The sequence below is a fragment of the Drosophila ananassae genome, chromosome 2L, assembly GCF_017639315.1.
Source record: "Drosophila ananassae strain 14024-0371.13 chromosome 2L, ASM1763931v2, whole genome shotgun sequence".
NCBI classification, from domain to species: Eukaryota; Metazoa; Arthropoda; class Insecta; order Diptera; family Drosophilidae; genus Drosophila; species Drosophila ananassae.
Window position 1 is genome coordinate 15785745 of NC_057927.1, and position 22935 is coordinate 15808679.

Consider the following 22935-nt stretch of genomic DNA (forward strand, 5'->3'; position numbering starts at 1 on the left):
AACCTATTATCTTAGACTTTTCTTAACTAAAAAGAGACCCTGCCCTTTGGGCCATTTTCGTTGCTTACGACCAGGTTTCTCCGAGTCCAAGTACAATGTTTCGATCCACAGTGATCTAAGCCGTTTTTAAAGGCAAACAGATAGATAAATATTTTGCTGAATGGGAGAATACTGGGGGTCAGTCAATTGGCATGACTCTTGGTTTAAAAAAAGTCAGTTAACAACAAACTTGTGGTTACCGGCGGCCATAACGCATACAAATTTGTCAAGTCAGCAAAGTCAGCCGAACTGCCGCACCCCCTCCTTGCGATACAAAGTCGGACTTGGATCCCGTGGATCCCCAAGATCAAGTTCCAAACGATCTGGCGGTGCATACTTTGCTCCAGAAATGCCTCTACAGTATTCGAATGACTCCTCAGGATCGGCGAAAAAAAGGCCATTATCTTAACGATGCATTTCTGCCACTGGTTAAACATCGAAATTAGCAATTATTTCATTTACTAATTATTGACAAACAAAGGCAATGGGCTGCGCGTTCCGGCGGCAAATATTTGACACCCACTTGACCTTGCAGGGCGTGATGTCAGGCACTGGCGGCTGGGTTTACATAACTAAATGCATCGGGATGCACGAGGAGATGCATTCGCCGGCAATGGTGCTTTCGAGATTCTCGAGGGCCCTTGAGGTCTATTTTCAGGTAGCTCTCAGCCCACGCCGGCACGCGCTGAGACTTGGCAAAATGATTATCCCATCCTAGTCCAGTTTTACGTAATCCTAGCTCTCTTAGCCATTCCACGTTCGAAGAACAACGATACTTTGTCCCTCTGGTGGGCACCGTTGGCTGCGCAATAACCGAACCTGGTACCCTTGGACATTGGGCGGGAGAATCTGGAAACCCATAATACCCAACCTGTAGCCATATGCACTTGAACTTTGCCAGCCCGCCCCAAGTTACATCGACACCAGGAGGCTCAGTAGGTTCGGGTCGGGCCCCAGGTTGTCTTTTCGGGGGACCGAGGTAATTAGAATGTTTACTTTGTTTCATCTACTTGACGCGGACAGCGGCGGTGGAGGTGGAAGTAGCGGTTGCAGGCGGAAAGTTTTCACGCTGCACTTGGCCGTAAAGTTTCCACACACACACACCTGCTCACCTGCTCGCCTGCTCGGTTGGACTTGCCAATTCTGCGCCTGCGCCTGCGCAAAGTCAGCGCAGCGCCGGCGTTGCCGTCGAAGTCGACAGAATCGGCGCAGCGTCGGCAGCTAGTCGTCGCCATCCGATCCGGGTTTAATCAGCGACACAGCTGAAACGGAGCTCACTTTTCATTCAGAAGTCAAGCGCGCGCTAATCGCCAATCGCTTGCGAATCGAACGCTTCTCGCCAGCTAGCCAGTGTTCGTGTGGGCCAAAAGCTATTGCGAAAGTAATCAGTTTAACAAAGTTCTTTGGCAACAATTTGTGAAATAGTTCGGGCCCGCGCAATTTTTGTGTTGTGGTTTTTGCAGTTTTCAGTATACGGTTTTCGGTTTTTAGTTACCAGTGATTTACCAACCGCTCCCCGTTGGCTGCTGTTTGCCTGCTGCTGGCCAGCCTGCCCCTGTCTGCCTTGCTTTTGGCCGTTTTGCGACTTAGCCGTCTCTGATCGGTTGCAGAGTTTTGAGTTTTGAGTTGTTGGTAAGTGGCCTGCACATGTGATTTTCTCGTTCTTTTGCAACTATTCGTTGGTCCGTTCACAATAACCATTTTAGACGGTACGGTACGGAACGGAGGTGTCCCCATCCTCCCCAAATTCCGAACGAAGATTATGGATTAGGCTGACCGATCGAAATGTGGCAACCCCACCATTTTTATTTTATAAAGAATTCCCTGAAATTTGATCCAGAAAAGTTCCTGATTCCTTGTTTTTATCGGAATAGATGCCTCCCTTAAAGGTGACCTCCGAAAGTGATAAGTCTCTGGTGTTGTAAGTAATCCCTGGCTCCAAACTTGGCTTCTCCGAACCACTCTTAGACAGCTGGGAGCTTGTTTACATTTTGATAACGTGGAGCCCAGGACAGCTGATTGGCAGAACCCCCAGTTTTCTAGGCAATTGCTAAATTTAGACCGCGGCGTAATGAATAATTTTCCAGCTAATTGCCAGCAAAGGGTTTAAAGTTCGAGCACCAAGGTGCTATTCTCAATTAGCACGCCCTTGGCGAATATTTATTGCAGGGGTTTTTCTTGCAATACTCGCAATTATCGATGCCTTGAAGATGCCCCGTGAAAACGAAAAACCGGCCCCATTTGGGCCCGGACCTGACCTTGGACTTGACTCTGCGGATCCTGCCCTAGCCTTGGGTTTTTCCCCCAGCTGCCAATCACAGAGTCATAGACCTGTAAACCACTTTGGGAACAACTTTCGTGGAATTACACATGTAGCTTATGATGGAAGCTGCGCATGCCTGATGGGATCTCCTTTCAATAATGGATGCTTTTAGTTCTCGCTTCCGTGTTGGCCAATTAATTGCCCTAAAAGGACCAGGCATCACTTCCTGCTCCACCTGCGAAGGCATTTAGGTCTTCTTGGGGGTTTTTTCTTCTCCGTCAGCGATGACTTAACAAGCAAGACTTCGAATCGTAATATGGGAATTTCGCTTTCTGCATTTACATACATATGTATACGATATGTGTTTTTTTGCGTACACATACCAGCCATAGCCATTGCCATAGCCGTTCTTCGAATGCCACGCACGTAGTCCGCATTTCAGACGAATTTACAGGCTACACGCCAATCCCCTCAGATCGCGGACCGCAGATCCGAGATCTGAAGTCCGCGGTCAACGCGCCTTCGGGTTGACGACAGAATTTACCCAAACATTAAAGCGCTCAACACTCGACGACGTGGGCCGAGGCCTCACAAATCATTCTCTATAAATAATTCAAACAAAATTTCTGTCTAGAACAGGATCTCTCCGCCGCTTCCTCACTAAATGGCTCTCGGCCTGGCTAAGATGCGGCCTGCTAATTGGCAAGCAGGCGGCGCACTCGCCCCCCCCAAATTCGGCTTTTTGGGCAAACAACCGACTTGAAGTTTGGACAGCCCGATATGAAGAGAGAGAGAGAGAGAATCGGTTATTAACTTGGCCAAGTCTCCACTGGAGGCACTCAAGTGCATAAATACGTTTATCGAATCAGATCGACCTTTGATCGGTTACTGTTCTGAGTAACGAGGAATTTTCTGGTCTGTTAAGATACGGTGCTTTAATTGCCATTTAATATTGTAATATTGGATAATGGCATAGTAGTTAAAAACTCTGGCTAGTACTGCCACTAAAGTGTTTAAAATCATATACATATCTATAAATAATGATTCAGTAGAAACTAAACAGTTTCATAAATCTTTATTGTGAGTTCTTGGAAAAAAGATAAGACCTTTCAGTAAGTACTTCCATTAGAACCACTCTTTAAAGTGGCAGTTCAAAGTGCTTAAAAGTTTGAAAACATATACCATATATGGGAATATATAAATGTATATACTATATCCGTATGTTTAGTGACTAATGAATACAATTAACAAAGTTTCGTCTGTCTGATACGTGTGGGGCATATGAAGCAGAAGGCAACCAGAAGCAGAAAACGCAATCCAGATAGAAGATGTTGACAGGTCTGACGTGAAACGATTCTGGGAAGATGGAGTGGTGTTGATGGGGAGGAATCAGGAAACGTCGTGCAACCACTAATTGCATCCTGAACTTCAGGTGATCAAGTCGGCCTGTTGGCCGACTTACAAACTCTGATATGTATTTCCAAAATCAAACACACACACCCGAACGCGTTGAAACTCACCGGACTAGCCATTCCGGCCACCGAAAAACAATAACAAATTACACAGACTACACGGAGAACACGGAGTACGTTGCAGACGGAGTTGCTACTACTGCTACTAATCTGGCTGGCCCGTTAATTGCCGCAATTAGCGAGTCGAATAAAACAAAGCAACAATAATAAAAAAAAACAAAAAACAGAAAGTATCTGAGGGTAACGGAATACAACAAATGGATCATTACAAAATCTTCCATAAATGATTCAAGCTTGCGCACTTATGCCTCCAATCTGTAAGTCCAATACTACCTATTCCTACAACTAAATATTCGAAGAGTAGGTATCTAGATAGGGTCGTTGGGAAACATTGTTTACAAATATTGCTTAGATGTCTTGCAAACACTCTCGATTCAGCCCGATTCGGAAGGCCAAAACATTAAATAACTGCGTAGAATAATCAGATTTTGTTTAATTCTAAATATTGTTACTAAAAACCCAAGAGGCGCGAAGCCCCCGTAGGTCTAATAGCTTTTCACATGCTAATTATTTCCGTGTGGAATTGCATTCGCATTGCATGCTAACAATTTTCAATGCATTAATTAGGGGGGGGAATGCTTCCAAAAGATTAAAACAAGTTAGGCAAGAACCCCCCAGTGCCCCATGTGCTACTCCGGAAGGAGGGATATCAACAGGTAGCATTGAGAATCGTGTCTTGCCTTGACATCTGGCGAAAATAAAACTGCCCGAATTAGTGACTAATGTGGCCAAAACAAAAGACAATTGTGCTCGGACGAGGTACTTGCTCGAGCGCTGCTTCGCTTTTAATGAACATTTGGCTCATTTGCGCGCTCGCTTTACGGGCCATAAACATGAATCCGTCAACAAAAGCGGGCTTCTCGGCTCAGCATTTTGGCATTGAAAGCGGCAGAAGATGGAGCTGGAGATGAGGCGTTGATTGAGTTGTCGAGACGACGCAAAAGACAATGTCACTACCAAAATGTTACTTTTACTCGGCCACCTTGCCGTCCATTGTCTTGGCCTGCTCCAGTCCCCCTCCCCCCAACCCATCTCCCACCTGGCTCATTTGCGGTTTAAACGCTGCGGAGATGAGAACACGCACATGTTGGACCCAAATGGTCCAAGTGTTGGGTTTGCACAGAGATTAGTGGCTATTAGCGAAGTCACCTTGTGCGGGACAAGGTGAGACATCTCGGCCTTGTTTTCCTGATTCGCATAGCCAGGAACCTCTGCGGGATCAGCACTACCCAAACCCCATACTTAAAGTCCAGCTGCCGTGGCCAAATGTCACGGGGCTACTCCCATCGAATTTTGAAACAGCTTCTTAATGCCGCTATTAGGTAACCATCCGCGGAATGCCATTACGGAATTGCATTTTTACAGCGTCTCGGCTGATCGTGCAATTTAACTGTTGATTAACAACCTGGCATGATGTCCGTAATTGCTGGTTCTTGCTTAATTATCGAATTCATAGTCTCCCGGCTCCTGACCTCCCGGCTCCGGACCTCCCGGCCATAGTGCACTGGAGGCGGGCCCTTAGCCCCGCCCCTTCGCTTCGACGATATCTACATATAGCCAATATTTGGTTTCGTGCTGTTGTGGTCGAAGTCGGATGTTCGACGCTGATTTAATATGCCGAGTGTCGCGGCCCAACGGGTCCCAAGATGAACTTTGTTTATCCATTGTAAGATGTTTCTGGTAAATAAGCCACAAATTGCGCCATGTGGATTCCCATGTGGGGTCTCTCCTCACTTAAAAAACAACGAAAATGAAAGCCTATCGTAAGGGGAAGCCGAAGCTTCTATACCCTATCCGTTTCTTATTTTGAAATACATGAACAACCCTTTGAAAGTTGATAAACTGACTGAAAGAATTTCCAACTTTTTCTTTGTCTTATAAATTACTAAAGATCAGAGTAGTATTTAAAACCCCTACACTGTGAAAGGTATAGCTTGCCTTTAATTAGTTCAATTACATTAGTTAATTGCAGTTTAAAGCATGGCTTCCAGCTACAATCCATTAATCCGAGTTTATAATCAAGAAGCAATTAATAGTTTATAGATAACTGTCTGTAATAATAGCATATTCACACCTGCATTAGTCGATACCTGCGATATAATAATTATTCCCAATACTTGTAGAGTCTAGAGAGACCTACCTATGAAGGTGATATAAATAAGGAAATAAAAATCTATATCCAGCATAAAATTTTTCTAGTAGGTAATATGTTGTTTTAGATAGACACTTAATGAAACAAACTAATGTCTTAAAGGGGTAATTAGAATACCCCATTTGAAGAGTATGAGAAACAACTTTCGATTATATTCTCATACTCCAAATGGTCAAAACAACAAATACACCTTGATAGGAGCAACGTCTATTGGGTTTTTAGGGTGTGTGGAGCAAATATTGCGACTGGACAGCGTTGACAGCACCTCCGGATAGCTCCCGATCTGGCCAAATATGGGAAATCGAGACTTTCGATTCCCAGGCCAATCCACTAACCAACTAGTAGATCACTTCCCCGGGGCGAGGCGTCTATGGATGGGTCTGTGGAAGGTTAAGTAGCCAACCTGTTGGCATGATCTCCGTCTGTCTGTGCAGCCGACTTCCCAGTGCTTTTCGATTTTTTTCCGTAAATCCATTGTGTTTGCTCGGCAATTGCGAAAACTTGACGCTTCACTGATTTTTATTTCCAGCCTCTAGATGCTGCGCCCTCTCGCCGGTGGGCGTGGTCGTGATTGTGGACTATAATATGGGCTATATGAGCTACTCATTATCAGTCGGCGTAATTTTTACCCAAATTTCACGCTTCAAGCTTAGAACGCGTTCGCCAAGATATTGTATTCGGGTAATGGTTCAAATTTTAATGCGAGGGAGTGCGAGGGTCGCGGGATTTATGGTCCGTAGAATTGTCAGGGAGGGCAGCGTCGTAGAAAGTCACAGTCAGGGCCAAACATTGCGTTTCAATTGAGCCATCGTCACTTTCGGTTTGGCAGTGGAGTTGGCCAAGTCGAGACTCTCTCGCAGGCCTCCGGTCCCTGGTCTCCGACCGAGGGCAGTTGACGATGCATATTTGGCGGTTGGGTATTTGCCAAGCTTAATCATTATCATTACCACACATTAGCTAACTAAGCCTTCAATTTGAAAGGTGTCTTTGTGCTTTGTCTATGAGGGTGACGTGACCATTGTGCAATATCTCAAGTGCCTGCCGCCAAAAGCAGTCAGTACCCGAATTTACATAGATTTCTTTTTCTGTCGCGCTGCCATTGTCTTTGGGCCTTTGATTTTTTGTTTTTATTGTTTTTTTTTTGGGCACTTTGGTGCATATTTAATTATTTTATTCGGTGATTCGAGCGTGTACTGTTGCGCTCACCAGAACCCCCAAGCGATCGCACTTTATCGTAATGAACCTCGAGTGTTTAGTTTATTTGCCAAGAGCGACCAAGCTGCTGGTTTATTAGCATTCGGAATGCCAGGAATGCCAGTGAACGTCAGCGAAACAAGGGTATTAAAAGTGAAATGCAATGCCACGTGGGATAGTGGTTAGTGGCCCATTTCGTTAAAAACAGTTCCAAGTTACAATACATTGTGCCTTTATTTTATGGTTTCTTGCTGGTTTTGTGAAATAGTTTCAACACCCCATAAAAGTAAAACACTATCTTTGAAATTTAATAATAAATTTAAAGGAGTTTTAAAGGTTTAAGCTTAGATTAGAAAGCTTAGATCTTTTAGATTGTTTCTACGATCTTAAAATCCATAAGATCACCTTATCTTAATAGCTCTGTTCCAGTTCGGCCTCCCCCTCGGGCCAATTGGAACTATGGAGCTCTAGTCTTCAGGCTGACAAAGACGACATAGCGATATGGCGATATAGCTTCTCTACGTGCCCCGGCTGCTCAAGTTATTTGACGGCCAGCAGCGGCGGCACCTGCGCCCTTGACTCACTTGCAGTGGCCTGCAAGTCGGGTTGGGCATGCGCAGAATAAGTTTGGAACTGGCCGGGTCTCATTAGGATTGGGATTGTGGGGTTTATTAGTGAATTACGCCTCCGCCCACAGTTGTGCAATCTGCTAATTCAATTCATCAGCCGCCGGGGGCTATAAGCTAATTTTAATTGTCACTTAGCCGCTGATGCTGCTGGAGCTGGGGCAACCGGCGGAGTTGGATTTCGAGTTGGAGTCGGAGTCGGAGTCGGCAGAGTTGTGCAGGCGGGCAGCGCAATCTCCGGTTTTTATTGTCGGTGTCTGTCGCCGTTACTGTTACTTCACTGTGGCAACACGACGGACGCTGCCACAGTCGTTGATAATGGCATTTCATTTTCGAAATTTATTAATCGATTTATATGCGCCCGGCACACGGGTAGGCGAACCGACTCGGTGGCCAGTTTCGGATTCCAGGGGGCATCCGAGCCCAAGGTGAGATGTTAATTTATATCTTGGCCAGAGCTGGGTTAACCGTTAGCGATTGCCGATGACACAAGAGAAGAAAATGTGACTTAATCTACGACATTACAAGAATTTCCATTCAAAGACGTTCCTATGCCGAATCAGACTGTAGTCTGGTAGTCTCTTTCAATATTACGTATACGACCTGTTGAACCATAATCTCCTTCTTCAGGCTCTAATCTCTCAGTGACTACTTCAAAGTCCAATTCTTCTGGCAGTCTTATCACTGATTCTCCTGAATCCATTCCTCTATTAATCATAAAAACCATCAGCAATGCTTTATGGCCCATCAAGCTGAATCGTTGTGGGCTTGACACATTAAGTTCCAACATTGTATTGCCAATGCGAAGAATATTGGCCACTAGCCAGCGGAGTGGCGTGGAGTTGGAGCCCCATTGGACATGCCCCGCCCACTCCCGCCCCGGGTGTTTGTTCATTTTGCTTACGAAACCGGCGCCATTCGGCACCTCCGATGATCGCTCTTCTTCGAGCCGTCCGCTATCCGCTATCCGCTTGTTTGCTGCCGTTGACTATTTTTCATTCATTTATTGTTCGATTCTCTTGCGCAATAATGCAGTATTAATTGGGTTTTGGGAAAGGGGCCCAACGGAAGGGCCCCATAAAGGTGTTGGGGCCATAAAATATGTTGGCTATCGGAGTAGAAACGAGAACTGAGCGACATAAATAGGTTTATTTGCAATTTCAGGTGGTAAGTGGTTAGGGGTGTAGTGGAGTGGAGTGTGGAGGGCTTAAAGGGGTAACATCGCTTTCGGTTTAGTTCCGCTAAAAAGAGCATGAGCGCAAAAAAACAAACACACCCAGCAGGATAAGCTGGAGCAACTGACCCGTGTCCTTTTTTATGTCCGTGTGTCCGTATTGCGGCCCAAAGGGGTGGCTTGCAACTAACTGAGAAGAACAAGCCCCGAAAAAAATATTTAAAAAACGGGCCACAACAACAACACCCAGATAGAGGGTAACTGGGTGGGGGAAAGAGAAAGAGAGATGGGGCGACTAGAGAAGGCCTCAAGCCTCTCCCGGGTCTCGATGACATAATGCAAGTACTTACATACGTATGCTCGTGTACAAGTTATTGTTGTTCTTTTTGCGCCCCACTCGTGCCAGCTACTTATTTGGCGGCATGTGCGTTTCTGGAGGCAATTGGCCCGAAACGCGAACGTTGGCAACCCTCCTCGCACCAGAGCGTATCCAACGGATACACGCTGCCACTCATAAGAGAACAGAGAACGGAACGCAACGGAACGGAAAGCAGAAGAGAATTTGAGCGGGGAATTCGTTATCAGCAGCCCAAAGAGAGGGGAGAGAGACTGACAGCGAGAGAGAGAGAGGGAGTAAAAGTATGGTAGCCGGTCTTTTCCAACCGCCCAGCCATGTATCTGACAGATGCGGAGAGCGCAACCCATATTGTATCTTTAGGGTTGTGCTGGAGGAGAGCGCGTGACGCAACACTCGACGTGTAAAATACCGCCAGCTGGTGCTTCTTCTTGCCATGCCATGCCATTTGCCATTTACCATTTGCCACACGGTCCTAGGTAGTCCCCGCAACGAATTGTATCTTCTTCTGCTTCTTGCCCGGCTGTCATCCACCAGATACAGATACACCGCAGAACAGAGCGCCAGAGTATCTGACGGCTGCTCTCTTATGCCGCTAGCTGAGCATATGGGGCTCCCACCCGACTCTGCTCTTCCGAAGGCAACCCGTCTCAGGGGTTCGCCCGTCGGAGTCGGCCCGCTCTTCGCCCGAACGACTGGCGGCGGCCTCTGGTTTGCATTTCGCTTTGGGTTGTCTCCTCGTCTGGTTCGCTTTTTGGGTCAGGCCAGAGTGATTTCCACACCGAAATTCCTAGTTGCTGCTGCCCACTATCCGCTATCCGCTGTCCGCTGCGAGCTCTGTGGATTCAAAGTAAAGTGTTATTCCGAAATGAAGTTGATTTGATTTCAACTATCGAGTGGCAATACGAGTGCTGCCACAAGATACCCCTGCCTGCCACAAAAGTGTCATGCCTCCTCGTGTGTTGTACTTGTGCCGTGTTCTGTTCCGTTCCGTTGCGGACTCTTGTGCGTGCGGTTCGTCCTTGTGAGTCGCGTCGGTCGCGTTATTACGAATTATTACGAATAGTGCGAGTATCTGGCAGATACCAACGTAACGTAACAGCCTGTCCCCCTTCCCACGGACCGCTTCCGCTGGCGAAAAGTTTGCCTGGCATTAGCACTAGCAATAGCCCAACATTGTTTATCTATTGCTCTCGGTTCTGCCACCTACCACCTCTCACCTCCCACCTTGCATCTCGGATCTCGGATCGCGAATCTCATTGGGACTCGGGACTCGGGAGTCGGTTCACGGTTCTCGGTTCTCGGTAAGCGGTACACGGTGCGCGATAAATCAGCTTGCCCTGTCAGTTCAGAGGCGGAATCAGTTGATGTTGCACCCGCGCGACCCCGGCCATGTCTGGGGGCATCATGCGCTCAATTAGCCAAACAGTCGCCGCCCCCTGGCCCGGTCGCTGCACGGCTTTTCAGCATTAATTGACCCAAGTGCGCCAACTAAATATATCCAATACAATAAAAAAAATATGAAAGCAGCTCCCAAGCAACGCCCGTTGTGTCTGTGGCGAAGCTCTCGCCTTTTCACTGCGCCCTACGACTTACGACTCGCACCTCGCACCTGCGGTTATCAGTTGCCACACACACCTTTCCCTTAACCACCTTTCGGTGGAGTAGTCTGATTTTGGGCAGACAATTAATCACGAGTGATAACGTGAAAATCTTAGATTAGAACGCACGTAGAGCGGGAATGGAATGGAAAATAGTTGAATTGAAAGTACTCGTACCCGTATCCGTATCCGTACCCGGTCGAAGGTGCGTCACGTTGTTGTAACGCATGTGTGTGAAGATATGACATAATTCCAAGACATATTCCGCTCCTCAGCACCCACATCGCAGGGACTCTCTCTTAGGGGCAGCTATAAAGAGCACAGAGCCAGATGCCAAAGAGAAAGTTTTGAAAGTCAGGTGAAGAGCAGGGCCAATACATATTGGCGACCTGCGACCCCTCAACAAGTCATCGTTTCTGCCCCCCTTTTTGGGATTTCGTCGTCTCCCTCCGGCCCCTTGGCCAGCTGCCATCTGCCACGCCCCCGTGTACCTGGTCCGCTCCATCCGCTCCACCCACCGCCTAATTGAAATGCATGCCGGCACTAAGAGCGTCGCCAACATGTAACTAAGTCTAATACATAGGCATATTTTAATATTTTCGCGGCAGTGAGTGGGAGGCGGATCGGTGGTGGTACGCCTTAGAAAAAAAAATAAATCAGAAAACGACAGCGCTTCGAAATTATGAAATAGCATTCTTCTCTGCCAAGGGGCGATGGTATCCCAATAAATAACAAAGGCCAAATTGGGGAATATTGCGTCAAAAATGGGAAATAACAACAAAGGCAACATTTCCATTTCATCAGGTCAACCTGTTGTTGGCCATGTCCGCTCTTGCTGGCTTCTTTTTGGCGACATACATTCGTAAACAGTTTGACCATGAATTCGATTTTGAATGCAAAAGTCCCAGGCAGCCACAAGCGGCTCGAGTGAAACGTGAAATGAAACCCCAACGAAAGCCAGCTACCCAGCTAGCCAGAAAGCCCCAAAAGCCTGAAAGCAAAAGAGCCGTGGCCCGAAAAAAAACCCGGGATGATGTGCCAGTATGTGTGAGCCAGTGGTGGATATGTGTGAAATGCCGTAATAATTAATTGATCGACAAGTGCGGAGCTGTGATTTGGTATGCCAGCCATCACCTGCCTCTGAAATCGATCATGACGTGGGGCCCTTACACCATTGCCATTCAAAAGCAGAGGCAGAGGCAGAGGCAGAGGCGGTAGCCGAGGCAGAGCCAGTGGCAGAGACCAGCTTACGACAGAGCTGCCTCTGCTTAAACACCTGTTGTCAGGTCTTCTTTACATTTTATTTTTTTATTTATTTGTATTTATTTCTTACCGAAAACCAATATTTCCCAACGAAAGGGAGTCACCAAGGCGGAGGCGTTGGGAAATGGAGTCGAATCGGACAAAAACGCTTTTCAACTTGATCTCCATCCTCCCACTTTTTGAAGAAATTTATTTTAATTCATAATCTATCAGCAGAGTCGCCAACGCCGACGTTGAAGTTTGGCTCAGACTGCAGCAGAGGCAGAGACGGAGGCAGAGGCAGAGGCAGAGGCTTCAACGGTGACTGCGACGCAAACGCTGGCTCAGCAGACGCAACGGCAACGGCAGCCGCAACCGCAACCGCAGCCGCAGAGGCCTTAGTTCGTCAGTCGCCGTGGCAGCCAGTTAGTCTTGCTCTGCTAGTCGTTGTTGACGGTTTTGTCTCTCTTCCGCCGCCTGCCGCCTGCCGTCCTCCGCCTCTCGCCTAACGTCATCTAACGGTTCAAAAAGTGAAAACCAAAGACTTGGCCCGAACTGAATTAGAAATCCAAAGGATCCCCCAAGGATCCCAGTGCGGTATAGATAGACTCTACGGCCCCCTAGCGTCCGGGGCAGGTTCCAGTGCCAATGAGTCGAGAGTGCTCCGCTGCTGAAGTGGGCTTTAATCAAGAGGGCTTTAATCAACTGCCATAATAAAGCACTTCGGGTTATAGCCGATTATAGCCAAGTGCCCTAGCGTTAAAAGGTAAATTCCTGAGAAGTCCCCAGCCAATGCTGCAGTGATTATGTGCTCGAAAGACTTTCCCAGATAGCCAGGATTGATTAAAAGCGCCTCGTTTTCACAATCTCACAGATTTCTGATAATTAATTATGAATTAATTATTGGCCAATACGAAATCGGCATAACCCGTATCGTTTTCTTTCCGTGAAAGTGATTGAACCTCTTGCTGGAATGCTAATTTTTTGGTGGCTGGCCAAATCCGAATACAAATGAGTTTTTTTTTTGTTGTTTCTCAATGGGTTTACAAAAATCCAAAATATATATCCGAGGCATAATAAATTAGAGAGAATCGTTAGAGAATCCCCCCAAAAACCGACATCCTCTACAGGTCGAGGGGCCTGGTGCGTTGGGCGCTGGGCGATCCTGGTGCCGTCAAAGTTTGGTAAACAAACGTCAAAGCCTGTGATTATTGGCAATAGCCGACTGGCCGGAGGGATCAATTTCGAATGGCTGTCGACCTGCCCAACCCATTTCCACTTCCATTTCCATTGGCCTTTGACCGAGTGCAGGGAGCATGTCAACACTTGGCAAGTGGCCTGTAAGCCTTGGCAGCCGAAGAGCCCTAGGAATCAACCATGTCGAAAATCAATACTAAATGGAATTGGCACCCAAGGAGCTGCTCTTGGGGTGGGAGCCGGAGTAGGAGCGGCTTCTCAAACCACCCAGTGCACGTGACACCTTCGGCTGATTTCGTCCTCCTCCTCCTCAACTGCGGCCTCCCTCGCCCATTGACACAATAATCCAACGACTACCCCCAGCCCCAGCTCCTGGCAGACGACAAGCGCCTTTTCGGCGTCATTGATGGCGTGTTGGGTGAGCATTAGGCGCGTTTTCCTCGAAAAGCGCCAGCTCTTCCCCAAAGCTCTTGTTTTGCGGCACTTTCTTACGGCCTGCCGCCTGCCGCCTGCCCGTGCTGCCAAGACTATTGGGGTGCGTTGGGTGAGTCACGCGACACCAGACACCAGGAACCAGCTAACCGCCACCCATCAGAGCCACCAGCCATCCGCCACCGCTCTCGTGTTGGCGTTTTCATTCAAGAAACTCGCCGCGAATCTCTGCGCACGCGCGAAGGGAAATTCTATTGGCTAAGAGAAACCCTATTTGGCCCAAACGAAAGAGTCAACATCACGTGATGTCCCTGCTGGTGTAGCTGAGAGTGTGTGAGTGTGATTGTGTGTGTAGGTGTGTGTGTAGGTGTGAGCGTGTGGCAACGTGGCGCCTTCGTTGACGCCGGTTTAGCGGCGTGTTGCTGTCTGGGCCAGGTTATGAGGTGGGAGGGTGCTGTGCTGTGCTGTTGACTTGGCTTGGTTGCTTGGCTGGCCCCTTTCGGGTATCGCCTTGCATGGCCAAGTGCCGTGCATTGTTGCTTCATGCTCCTAACAGGGCTTAAAGCAAGCGTGTGTAGAAGCAGCGGCAGCAGAAAAACATCGAAAATCAGGTCAATGAAATGGCAATATTTGGCACGGCTTTAAGTCGCTGCTGGCATCGCTTTTCAGCAGGTACGCCACGGCGCGCTGAAGGTGAGAGCTTAGCTCGGCTCGGCTGCCACAAAGACCAGTGAAGGCGAAAACCATTGCAATACCTCCTCCTCCTCCACTCAGCCATTTCGAATGGATTCGTGCCAGTTTCTTCTACCATTTTATTTTGTTTCATGTTGTTGACAGCATTTTCCGCCAACAACGCCGTTGTTTGGGTGTCTTCATCGGCGGTGTACACTGTTTGCATCTTGCTTTGACTTTGAATTAGTTTAAATTTGGCTCCTCGGTGGTGGCAGTGGCTCAATTTACTTTCTTGTTGGCCCACGGCTTTGTTTTTATTTGGCAAAGGTGTTTTGGGCCTTTGTTTGTTTGGCTTGTTGCTGGCCAAGCCCAAAAAGTGGGCAAACATTTTCTCTGCTGTGCTATTATTTGGCTTTCAGGCAGCGATTGGCCCGACACGGTACAGTGTGTATGGTATGTTATTGACCCATTGTCTTTCGACTGATCCATCAGCACTCGGCTCGGGTCGCAAACCAATTCCCTCGAACGCGGCACTTAATTTTGATTTATGACGCCCCTGCCATAAGGAAGAGCTGCTTCCCGGGCCAAAGTGCCCAGTGTAATAACCATCGCGGCACACACGCACAGGCCCAGGCAGGCACACCCAGGAGCAGGAAAGGACACAGAACATGTTTCATTATGCCAGCATAGGTCCTTTGGCCAGCCGCTTCCATTAATTATATTTATATGCCAGGAGTGAGTCCTGGAGCCATCTCTAGGCCATTGTTGTCCCATTAGGCACTGCCCTTTCATAATTATCGCCTGTGCGCCCCTTCAGATGAGATGCCATCGAGCTGTATTATTAAACATTTACGATACACTTGTGTGACGTACCATGCGGCGTATGAGTAATATGCCCATGACGCTTAGCACTCGATATGGCCGAGGGCCGCTGGCCGAGAAATGGCGAAGCGTGAGAGCCTCGATAGTGAGCATCCACAGATTTGTAATTGAGGCCCACAATGGCCCGGCAGTTAATTGTTTTTTTTTTTATTCATTACTTTTCTATTCAAATACATAATTGACGAGGGCCGGAGTGTGACTCTTTTTGGCAGACCACCGTCAGCAGCTGGGGAAGTGCAAGTGTATGGGGAAAACGGAGATGGACAGAGAGTGTGTGCCAAGTATTCGCTTAGTTGTCCTTGAACTTTTTCCCTCGTGGTACAATATGTATTTTCGTGAATATTACTCATCCGCCCAGTACTCCAGTGCTGACGTTCGCTAACGCCATTGCCCGAATTTATCGATTTGCGATAGCTGGGCGTGCTACGATAAGGGGGCGCAAATTCCGCAAAAATACAAAATAACACAATATAAACTAAAACGAAAGACAGAACCCGGAGACCAATTATAAACAAGATGTAAATGTGCCGATCAAATGCTGACAGGGCAGCTTTTGCTTTCAGTTTATTAACCTTATTCGGTTTCTGCCTACGAGTTCGGCTTTAACATTTACGTGTGTTCTTGCTGGCATGTAAACGAGTGCAAAAAAATGTATATCTTTTTGAGTGATTACTAATTTATTTCTTTACCTTACTTTCCAGGTGAAATATTAGCATTGATGCTATAAAATCCAAGATCTGTCGCAGGCCGTGATTCCCGAAAGGACTTGAACTCAAACCACCAATTACCAATTGTACAATCAGCAAAGAAATACTAACCGACACTGAGGAAGGATCGCAGGATACCAACCCACAACTACACAGCAACACAATGGCCTTAATTATGAAATACATCGACAGCATAAACAGATATATGGACTCACATAGTGGTAAGAGCTGGGAATTCGCTAAACTGTTTAGCCTTGATTTTAGTTACGGCTTTAACCAGCAATCCCAGCATCGGATACAATTCAATGTCGCCTGAAGCTCTCTCTCTCTCCAGTACAGGCTCTCCCCAGCAAAATGGTTAAATAATTTTTAGCACCACCTCTCTAATTGGCCAAGAGAGGCAGTGTGAGGCCAGTAGGCGATCGCCCTCTCAGCCAATTTCTCTTAAGAACATCTACTTTTCATTCACGTGCTGGATATTGATGGCTGTCGCTGGCTATCGCTGGTGGTGGAGTGTTGGTTGAAGACACATCCGTGTGGGCATATATTTGTTCTATTCATTATATGCAGCCCCTCGGCTGTCTTTGGCCAAGCTGGCCACCAGAAACGTGTTAAACTTATGTCCCAACATGATTTATTCGCCTATATCTGGATATAAGGCAGTGCTCTTTTTTGAGGGGCAACCCTGCCACAAAAGATTCATTTTTGAAGGGGCTTGAAAGCGCGAGAATTTCAGATAAACTTTATAAACAGCTCTCTGGGCAATTTCTCCGAAAATAATGGTGCCTTATAGGGTTATTTCATATCCAATTAATATTCAACACGTGCTCTATTATACACATTCCATTCGTGTAGGACTTGCGTACAAATTCGCAGCAATTAGGGGCATTAGGAGCGGGCACGTTCGCTTTCGAGGCGCTTTCGAGTCGCGGATCAGGGTCAATGCTGGCAGAGACAGCGAATGATAAGATCACGGCGGGCGTTATCTAATGTTTGTCTGTAATAGCTGCTGTTGACATAGGCCTGTTGCTATTTGTGGTCAAAGTCAGGCGACAACGATCCGAGCCATGTACTAACCTCGCCCCAACCTCTCTCTACCCACAGACTCAAGGACAAAGGACTGGCCCATGATGTCGTCCCCGTTCCCCACACTGGCCGTGTGCCTAACATACGTCTACCTGGTCAAGGTAAGTTTCCACTCCTCCACCAGATGGCCCTATTTCGGCCAACAGGTGTCCGATTAGCTGGCAGTTTAGTGGTGTCCAGACCTGGAATATCTCAGCCACTTGAGGTGCTATTTCCACGCGGAAGGCATTAATCTCGTTATAACTATGGAGTGCCGATAAGGCATTCAGTGTACTCATTTCGGTTTACGGCCCTCTTGCTGCCGTATCAGCGTCCAATAAACCTGGCCTGATGCCGCCGGAGATTACCAAAATTCTGATAATGCACCACCGTCCTTCTCCTCCGCAGGTGCTCGGACCCCGATTAATGGAGAATCGAAAGCCCCTGCATCTGCAGAACACACTAGTCATGTACAATGCCATACAGGTTGTATTCAGCGCGTGGCTGTTCTACGAGGTAAGTAACTCAGCTCCGAATAGGTCTTCCCACATGGCAGCTCCATCTCATCGCGTGGCATCGTCGTCGCTGATTTCGACAGGACTCACCAGTGAACTTCACCCCTCCGTCGGACCCCCTGGAGAACACACACATCTTAATATATATTTTTTTTTACGCTTTTGTTTATCCTCACTCACCAGTGCATTTTGCAACTAATGTCTCTGTTCTAGTGCTTGATGGGCGGCTGGTGGGGCTCGTACAGCTTCCGGTGCCAGCCGGTGGACTACACAGATAGTGCCACATCCCGGAGAGTAAGTGTCCCGAATGCCATTGCGCCGATATACTGTTAAGAGTTTGCAGGACCCCGATTGATTTGCCCCCGAAAACCTTTCAGCAATCTTTAATTAGCGCAGTTACTCGCATACAATTCTATATCAGCATTCAAGAATAAACAACGCGGCTTTCTGCTTAATCTAATCCTATTATTATACGATTATTGGTTGTCGACTGACCTAGGCCAAGCTTTTTTGGATTATTAACCACCAGCCACGCCTCGCCTCGTAGTGTCTATTGCCCATTTTAACACAACAGCGTCTTGTCCATGGTATATAAAACAAAAAGAGACCATCTCGCCAGGACCGGACGTGCCCTGCCGGCTTTGACTAATAATACTGAAGTGTCGAGTGTCCTAACGAATCCACGTACAGGGTCAGTGACTTCTGGCTCCTCCAACTGTCGCAACTGAAAGTGATTTGTTTTGTATATAAAAATGCTAGTCAAATACTTTGTCCACACACAGTACCACTGAAAAACTGGTGATTAATTTCGCTTTGATTAATCATAATTTCGCTCCATAATCTAAGTTGAAAGTATACTATTTAAGCGCTATTTTACTCACACTAACTCTGCACACGCCAACAATGCACAAGTCTTAAAATTAGAACCACTTGGAAGATGCTGACGATGCCGATGAGGAGGACGATGCCAATGCCCATGCCAATGCCACATCATATTCCACTATTTCTTGATTCATCCAAGAAACATAGAACCGAGCAACGATATAAACGTGACTTTTGTGCTCTACATTACAGATAGGCATTTCCGGTTGGCTAACTGGACATTATAGCTTCCGATGTCAGCCAGTCGACTATAGTAATAATCCTAGAACGTTAAGGGTATGTGTTAACCGCCTCGAACCGTAAGATAACGATTATGATAACATTACCGATAAGCATTCCGGGCTCTACTATTTATTTCAACTTTTTTATTTATTTTATTTTTGGTTTGTGAGCATGAAATGAAATGGGTTCTCTACGCTTTACACCTCATAACTATACTTACCCACTCCTAACTGATACACACACTGATACACTCATAGGGGTAGATGATATCTATATAATTTATAATACTGGCTATACTGGGGTTACTGGCTATTGCATACATCCCAAACCAAACCAAACTAATGCTAACACCGACTCTCGAAACTCTTGGATGCTAACCCAGATTGTAGCATGTGTATGCCGTCATAACTGTCTACTGTTCTCTCTCGTCACTAAACTCTAGAGATTCAGGGCTCCCACTCCGATTATATTCATCCTTCTGACTCTGACTCTGACTCTGTCGAAACCCAACTAAATTTTAAAATTAAATCTAAAGGCACTCCTAACGATCATTCTGTAACAATATTGGATCTCAGACACTCGGACTTTCTCTTCTCCGAACTCTTTGAAACCCGAGGAGTGCATGAACTTTTGAATGACTTTCTACAAAATTTTAAAATAAAAGACTTCTTGTAGGCTTAGTCGACACGATTAGGCTTCTCTGTCCCATCTGAAGGGATCGGATTGGCTCCCGTATGTCTTATGGGGCAGAGATGCCCAGTGCTCTGTCGAAACCCCACTCTCCAATGGCTTTATTGCAAGATTGCTAATTGAATTATAACTCTCCGTCCAGATGGTTCATGCCTGCTGGTGGTACTACTTCTCGAAGTTCACCGAATTCATGGATACGGTGAGTGAAAGATCAAAGCTCCCCACCGACTCATAAGCAACATTCATAAATCAACTTTTTTTCCGTTTTTGTCGCAGATTTTCTTCGTGTTGCGCAAGAAGACCAGCCAGGTTACAACGCTGCATGTCATCCATCACGGCTGCATGCCCATGTCGGTCTGGTTCGGCGTGAAATTCACCCCAGGTAAGTGTGTGCCACTGAGCAAGTGCATCCGTAGCATGTCTGACCCAATTCCCATCCAGGTGGCCACAGCACCTTCTTCGGCCTGCTCAACACCTTCGTTCACATCGTGATGTACACCTACTACATGTTCTCGGCCATGGGCCCCCAGTACCAGAAGTACCTCTGGTGGAAGAAGTACCTGACCACCCTGCAGATGGTAAACTAGACTCCAGGGACCATCTGACACTTAACTTAATCCCTTGTATCCTGTTTCTGCTCCCGCCCATAGGTGCAGTTCATCCTGATCATGGTCCACGCCTTCCAGCTGCTCTTCATCGACTGCAACTATCCCAAGGCCTTCGTGTGGTGGATCGGAATGCACGCCGTGATGTTCTTCTTCCTGTTCAACGAGTTCTACAAGGCAGCCTACAAGAGCCGCATGATGGTAAGTCGCCCTCACCCTCCTGGCCGGAATGGGCCCGGAAATTAGAGTCTTTCTCACATTAGTCGCCAGTAATGGCCCATTTATCGCTCGGCCGAGATCAGCTAGACCGGAGCAGGGGAGGGGCTAGCTCCGCCATTGTCTCCCATGGCGTGCCTCGAGCTTCCCACGTTGCCCAAGGGGCGAGCTGAGCTCTCGGGCCGCAATTAAGGTGTCGTGCCGCGCAAGCGCTCGCTGGCAAGCGGTGTTCCAGATTCCGGTCTGTGTTAATGAAAATGAAAACGAATTCCGCGCAGACCCGGGTCCGGGGCCGGGGCCGAGAGCGGTGAGGCAAATGCGGTTATATCATCGACACTGCACCTTGCCAGTCGGGCTGGCGCTTCGTCGGCATCGGCGATTACGACTGCGCGAGATGCGAGATGCTGTGGTCCAAATTCATTAACAAGATTTCGTCAAGTAGGTCTCTGGGAATATGGGTGTTGGGTTGGAGGCAGAGTCGGTCGCTTCGGCGGCGACGGTGGCAGCAGCAGCAGCATCAGCAGCATCGCCGCTAAAGACTTCGAAACGAAGCCGGTTAACGATCGTTTTGGCCTCCAGCATCCGCAACGTAGCGTCGCGACGCGACGACGCACAAGTGAAAGTTTAACGGGGAGACAATAACAAACACTCGCAGATAAATTTACAAAATTTCGATATGGATACGTTGACGAGCATTGCATAATCCTTATTTTTTGTGTTTGCCCCTCTCTTTGGTTTTCCAGAAGAAGAACGGAGCGCTGGCGAACGGACACGCGAAACCCAATGGCTACTGCAAGAGCATCAACGCCCACGACGACCTGGCCATGCCCCAGCCGACGGAGGCGGAGGTGGCGACGGCGACGCCCCTTTCGAAGGCCAACGGTAGCACCACCCCGCTAACTAATGGCCATGCGAACGGCCTGGCCAACGGCTATAAGCAGCTGGCCAACGGCAGCACAGCGCACAAGGGGGCGAACGGGGGGCTGGCGACAAACGGATATGCCGCCAAGCTGCTGGACGACGCATCCCAGGACCTGAAGCAGCGGAAGACGCCGAAATAATATCGGGGCAAAGCGGGGCGGCGCCAGCACAGAGCTTAGAGCGGACCAGAGCGAGGGACAGCAGCGCCAGGAGCTTTCCAGCTGCCCGGACGATGGGAGCGGGAAGCTCCACGAGTCATTTCCATAGACATTCACAAACTTCACTTTACTTCATCACACAGCCGGCATACTCGACACAAGGACATAAGGATGCGGGCGAGCAGCCTGGGAATAGGATACTGAGTAGGCGTAGAGCTGAGAGCTCGAAGCTCCAAGCAGAGAGCTTCTCGTTCGAAAGGCATTACAACTCCCACTCTACAACGTCCACACATCCACATCCACATCCAGAACCACCCCCACTTCCACCCACAATCCAAAATTCATTTACGCGGACATAAAAATATGCCAATCGTAAGCAGACCTGCATACGCATTGAAGCATATCCAAATGTATAGGCATTGCGAAGGCATATGCGCCCATTCGTCTAACACACTATATATTAAATATGTTTTGTTGCTTCTTTTTCTTTAATTACTTTAGTTGTACAAAACTTACCTATTCTAAGTACCCGAAGCGGATTGTAAAAACGTGAAACTGCAAACCTGCAAGCATCAGATTCAACTAAATGCAAATTTAAACAGAAGCCCAGCATAAACGATTTAAATACAAAAAAAAAAAACTAAAACTAAAGCTAAAGCATGGAATTCAACTATTTAAGTCTAGAAATTAATTTGCATATGTGTACATATAATACATGTATACAGAACACACAAAAAAAATATATAAAAAGAATACAAAGAAACAAGAACTTTTGTAAATGTATAAAGCATAAATAAAACAAAAATTTAATTTAAAATTAGGCACAATAATTGTTAAAATAAAGTTCAAGCTGAAATGGTCTAGATTCTAGAACTATTGGGCGACAAAAAGTAAGGCAACGTTTCAAACTAAACAAGCAAGCAAGAAAGCAGAAACAATGTACGAAAATTAAATCACAGGCTATCAAATTATCCCTATACTGTTTCATTAATTTATTACAAATAAATTATGCCGCTAACCTAAAACCAAAAAACACGATTTGTATGTGCATTGCTATTTGATTAAAAAACAAAATCGACAAACATCCACAAAAACATGAATATTAATTGACAAAATAATGAATACAGATAAGAGTATCCATAGACTCTATATATTCACTTGAAACGGAGCATTAAAATCAGCAAATTGTTGGAATCAAAAAATAAACAAAAAATTTATTACAAAAAACAAAATAGACTGTAAGTCCCACACTCTAGGTTCTATAGGTATGCAATTGCAATACGTTTTGTATGCGTAGTAGCCATTTTTGTGGAGCAGTATGTAAACATTACCTATGTAATTATTATTATACAACTACAAAACCCAACAAAAAAACAAAAACATGTGTAGAAAATTAGGCGAAAATGGAGTGGAGCATTTTTTCAATAAAAACACTAAACAAAATTCATTCCCTAATTGTTTCGATAAGCGTGTTTTAAATAGAATTTTTACGTAATGGGGGGCAGATCTTTTCAAATCCCTACTTGGCTACTATTATATATATAGTCTATATCTTTTTATATCCTAGACCTTATCCCGTCCAGTCTTAAATAT

The 22935-nt window shown here is 46.8% G+C and overlaps 1 protein-coding gene across 6 annotated transcripts; it reads left to right on the top strand.

Annotated features, from left to right (window-relative positions):
- Window positions 1–1303: 1303 nt before the first annotated feature.
- On the top strand, window positions 1304–22789 carry LOC6501279 (elongation of very long chain fatty acids protein AAEL008004). Of its 6 annotated transcripts, XM_001954871.4 has the most exons (11): window positions 1304–1671; window positions 16063–16289; window positions 17173–17255; window positions 17542–17649; window positions 17862–17942; window positions 18723–18806; window positions 19585–19641; window positions 19719–19824; window positions 19884–20020; window positions 20093–20248; window positions 21007–22789. In XM_001954871.4, the coding sequence occupies exons 2-11, from the start codon at window positions 16232–16234 to the stop codon at window positions 21322–21324; spliced, it is 1188 nt and encodes a 395-aa protein (XP_001954907.1). In that variant the 5' UTR covers window positions 1304–1671; window positions 16063–16231; the 3' UTR covers window positions 21325–22789. The 6 variants fall into 6 exon arrangements, with proteins under 6 accessions (XP_001954907.1, XP_014766974.1, XP_014766977.1 ...); XM_014911488.3 differs by lacking the exon at window positions 18723–18806 and having other exon boundaries at window positions 1306–1671; XM_014911491.3 differs by lacking the exon at window positions 17862–17942 and having other exon boundaries at window positions 1306–1671.
- The last annotated feature ends 146 nt before the right edge of the window (window positions 22790–22935 follow it).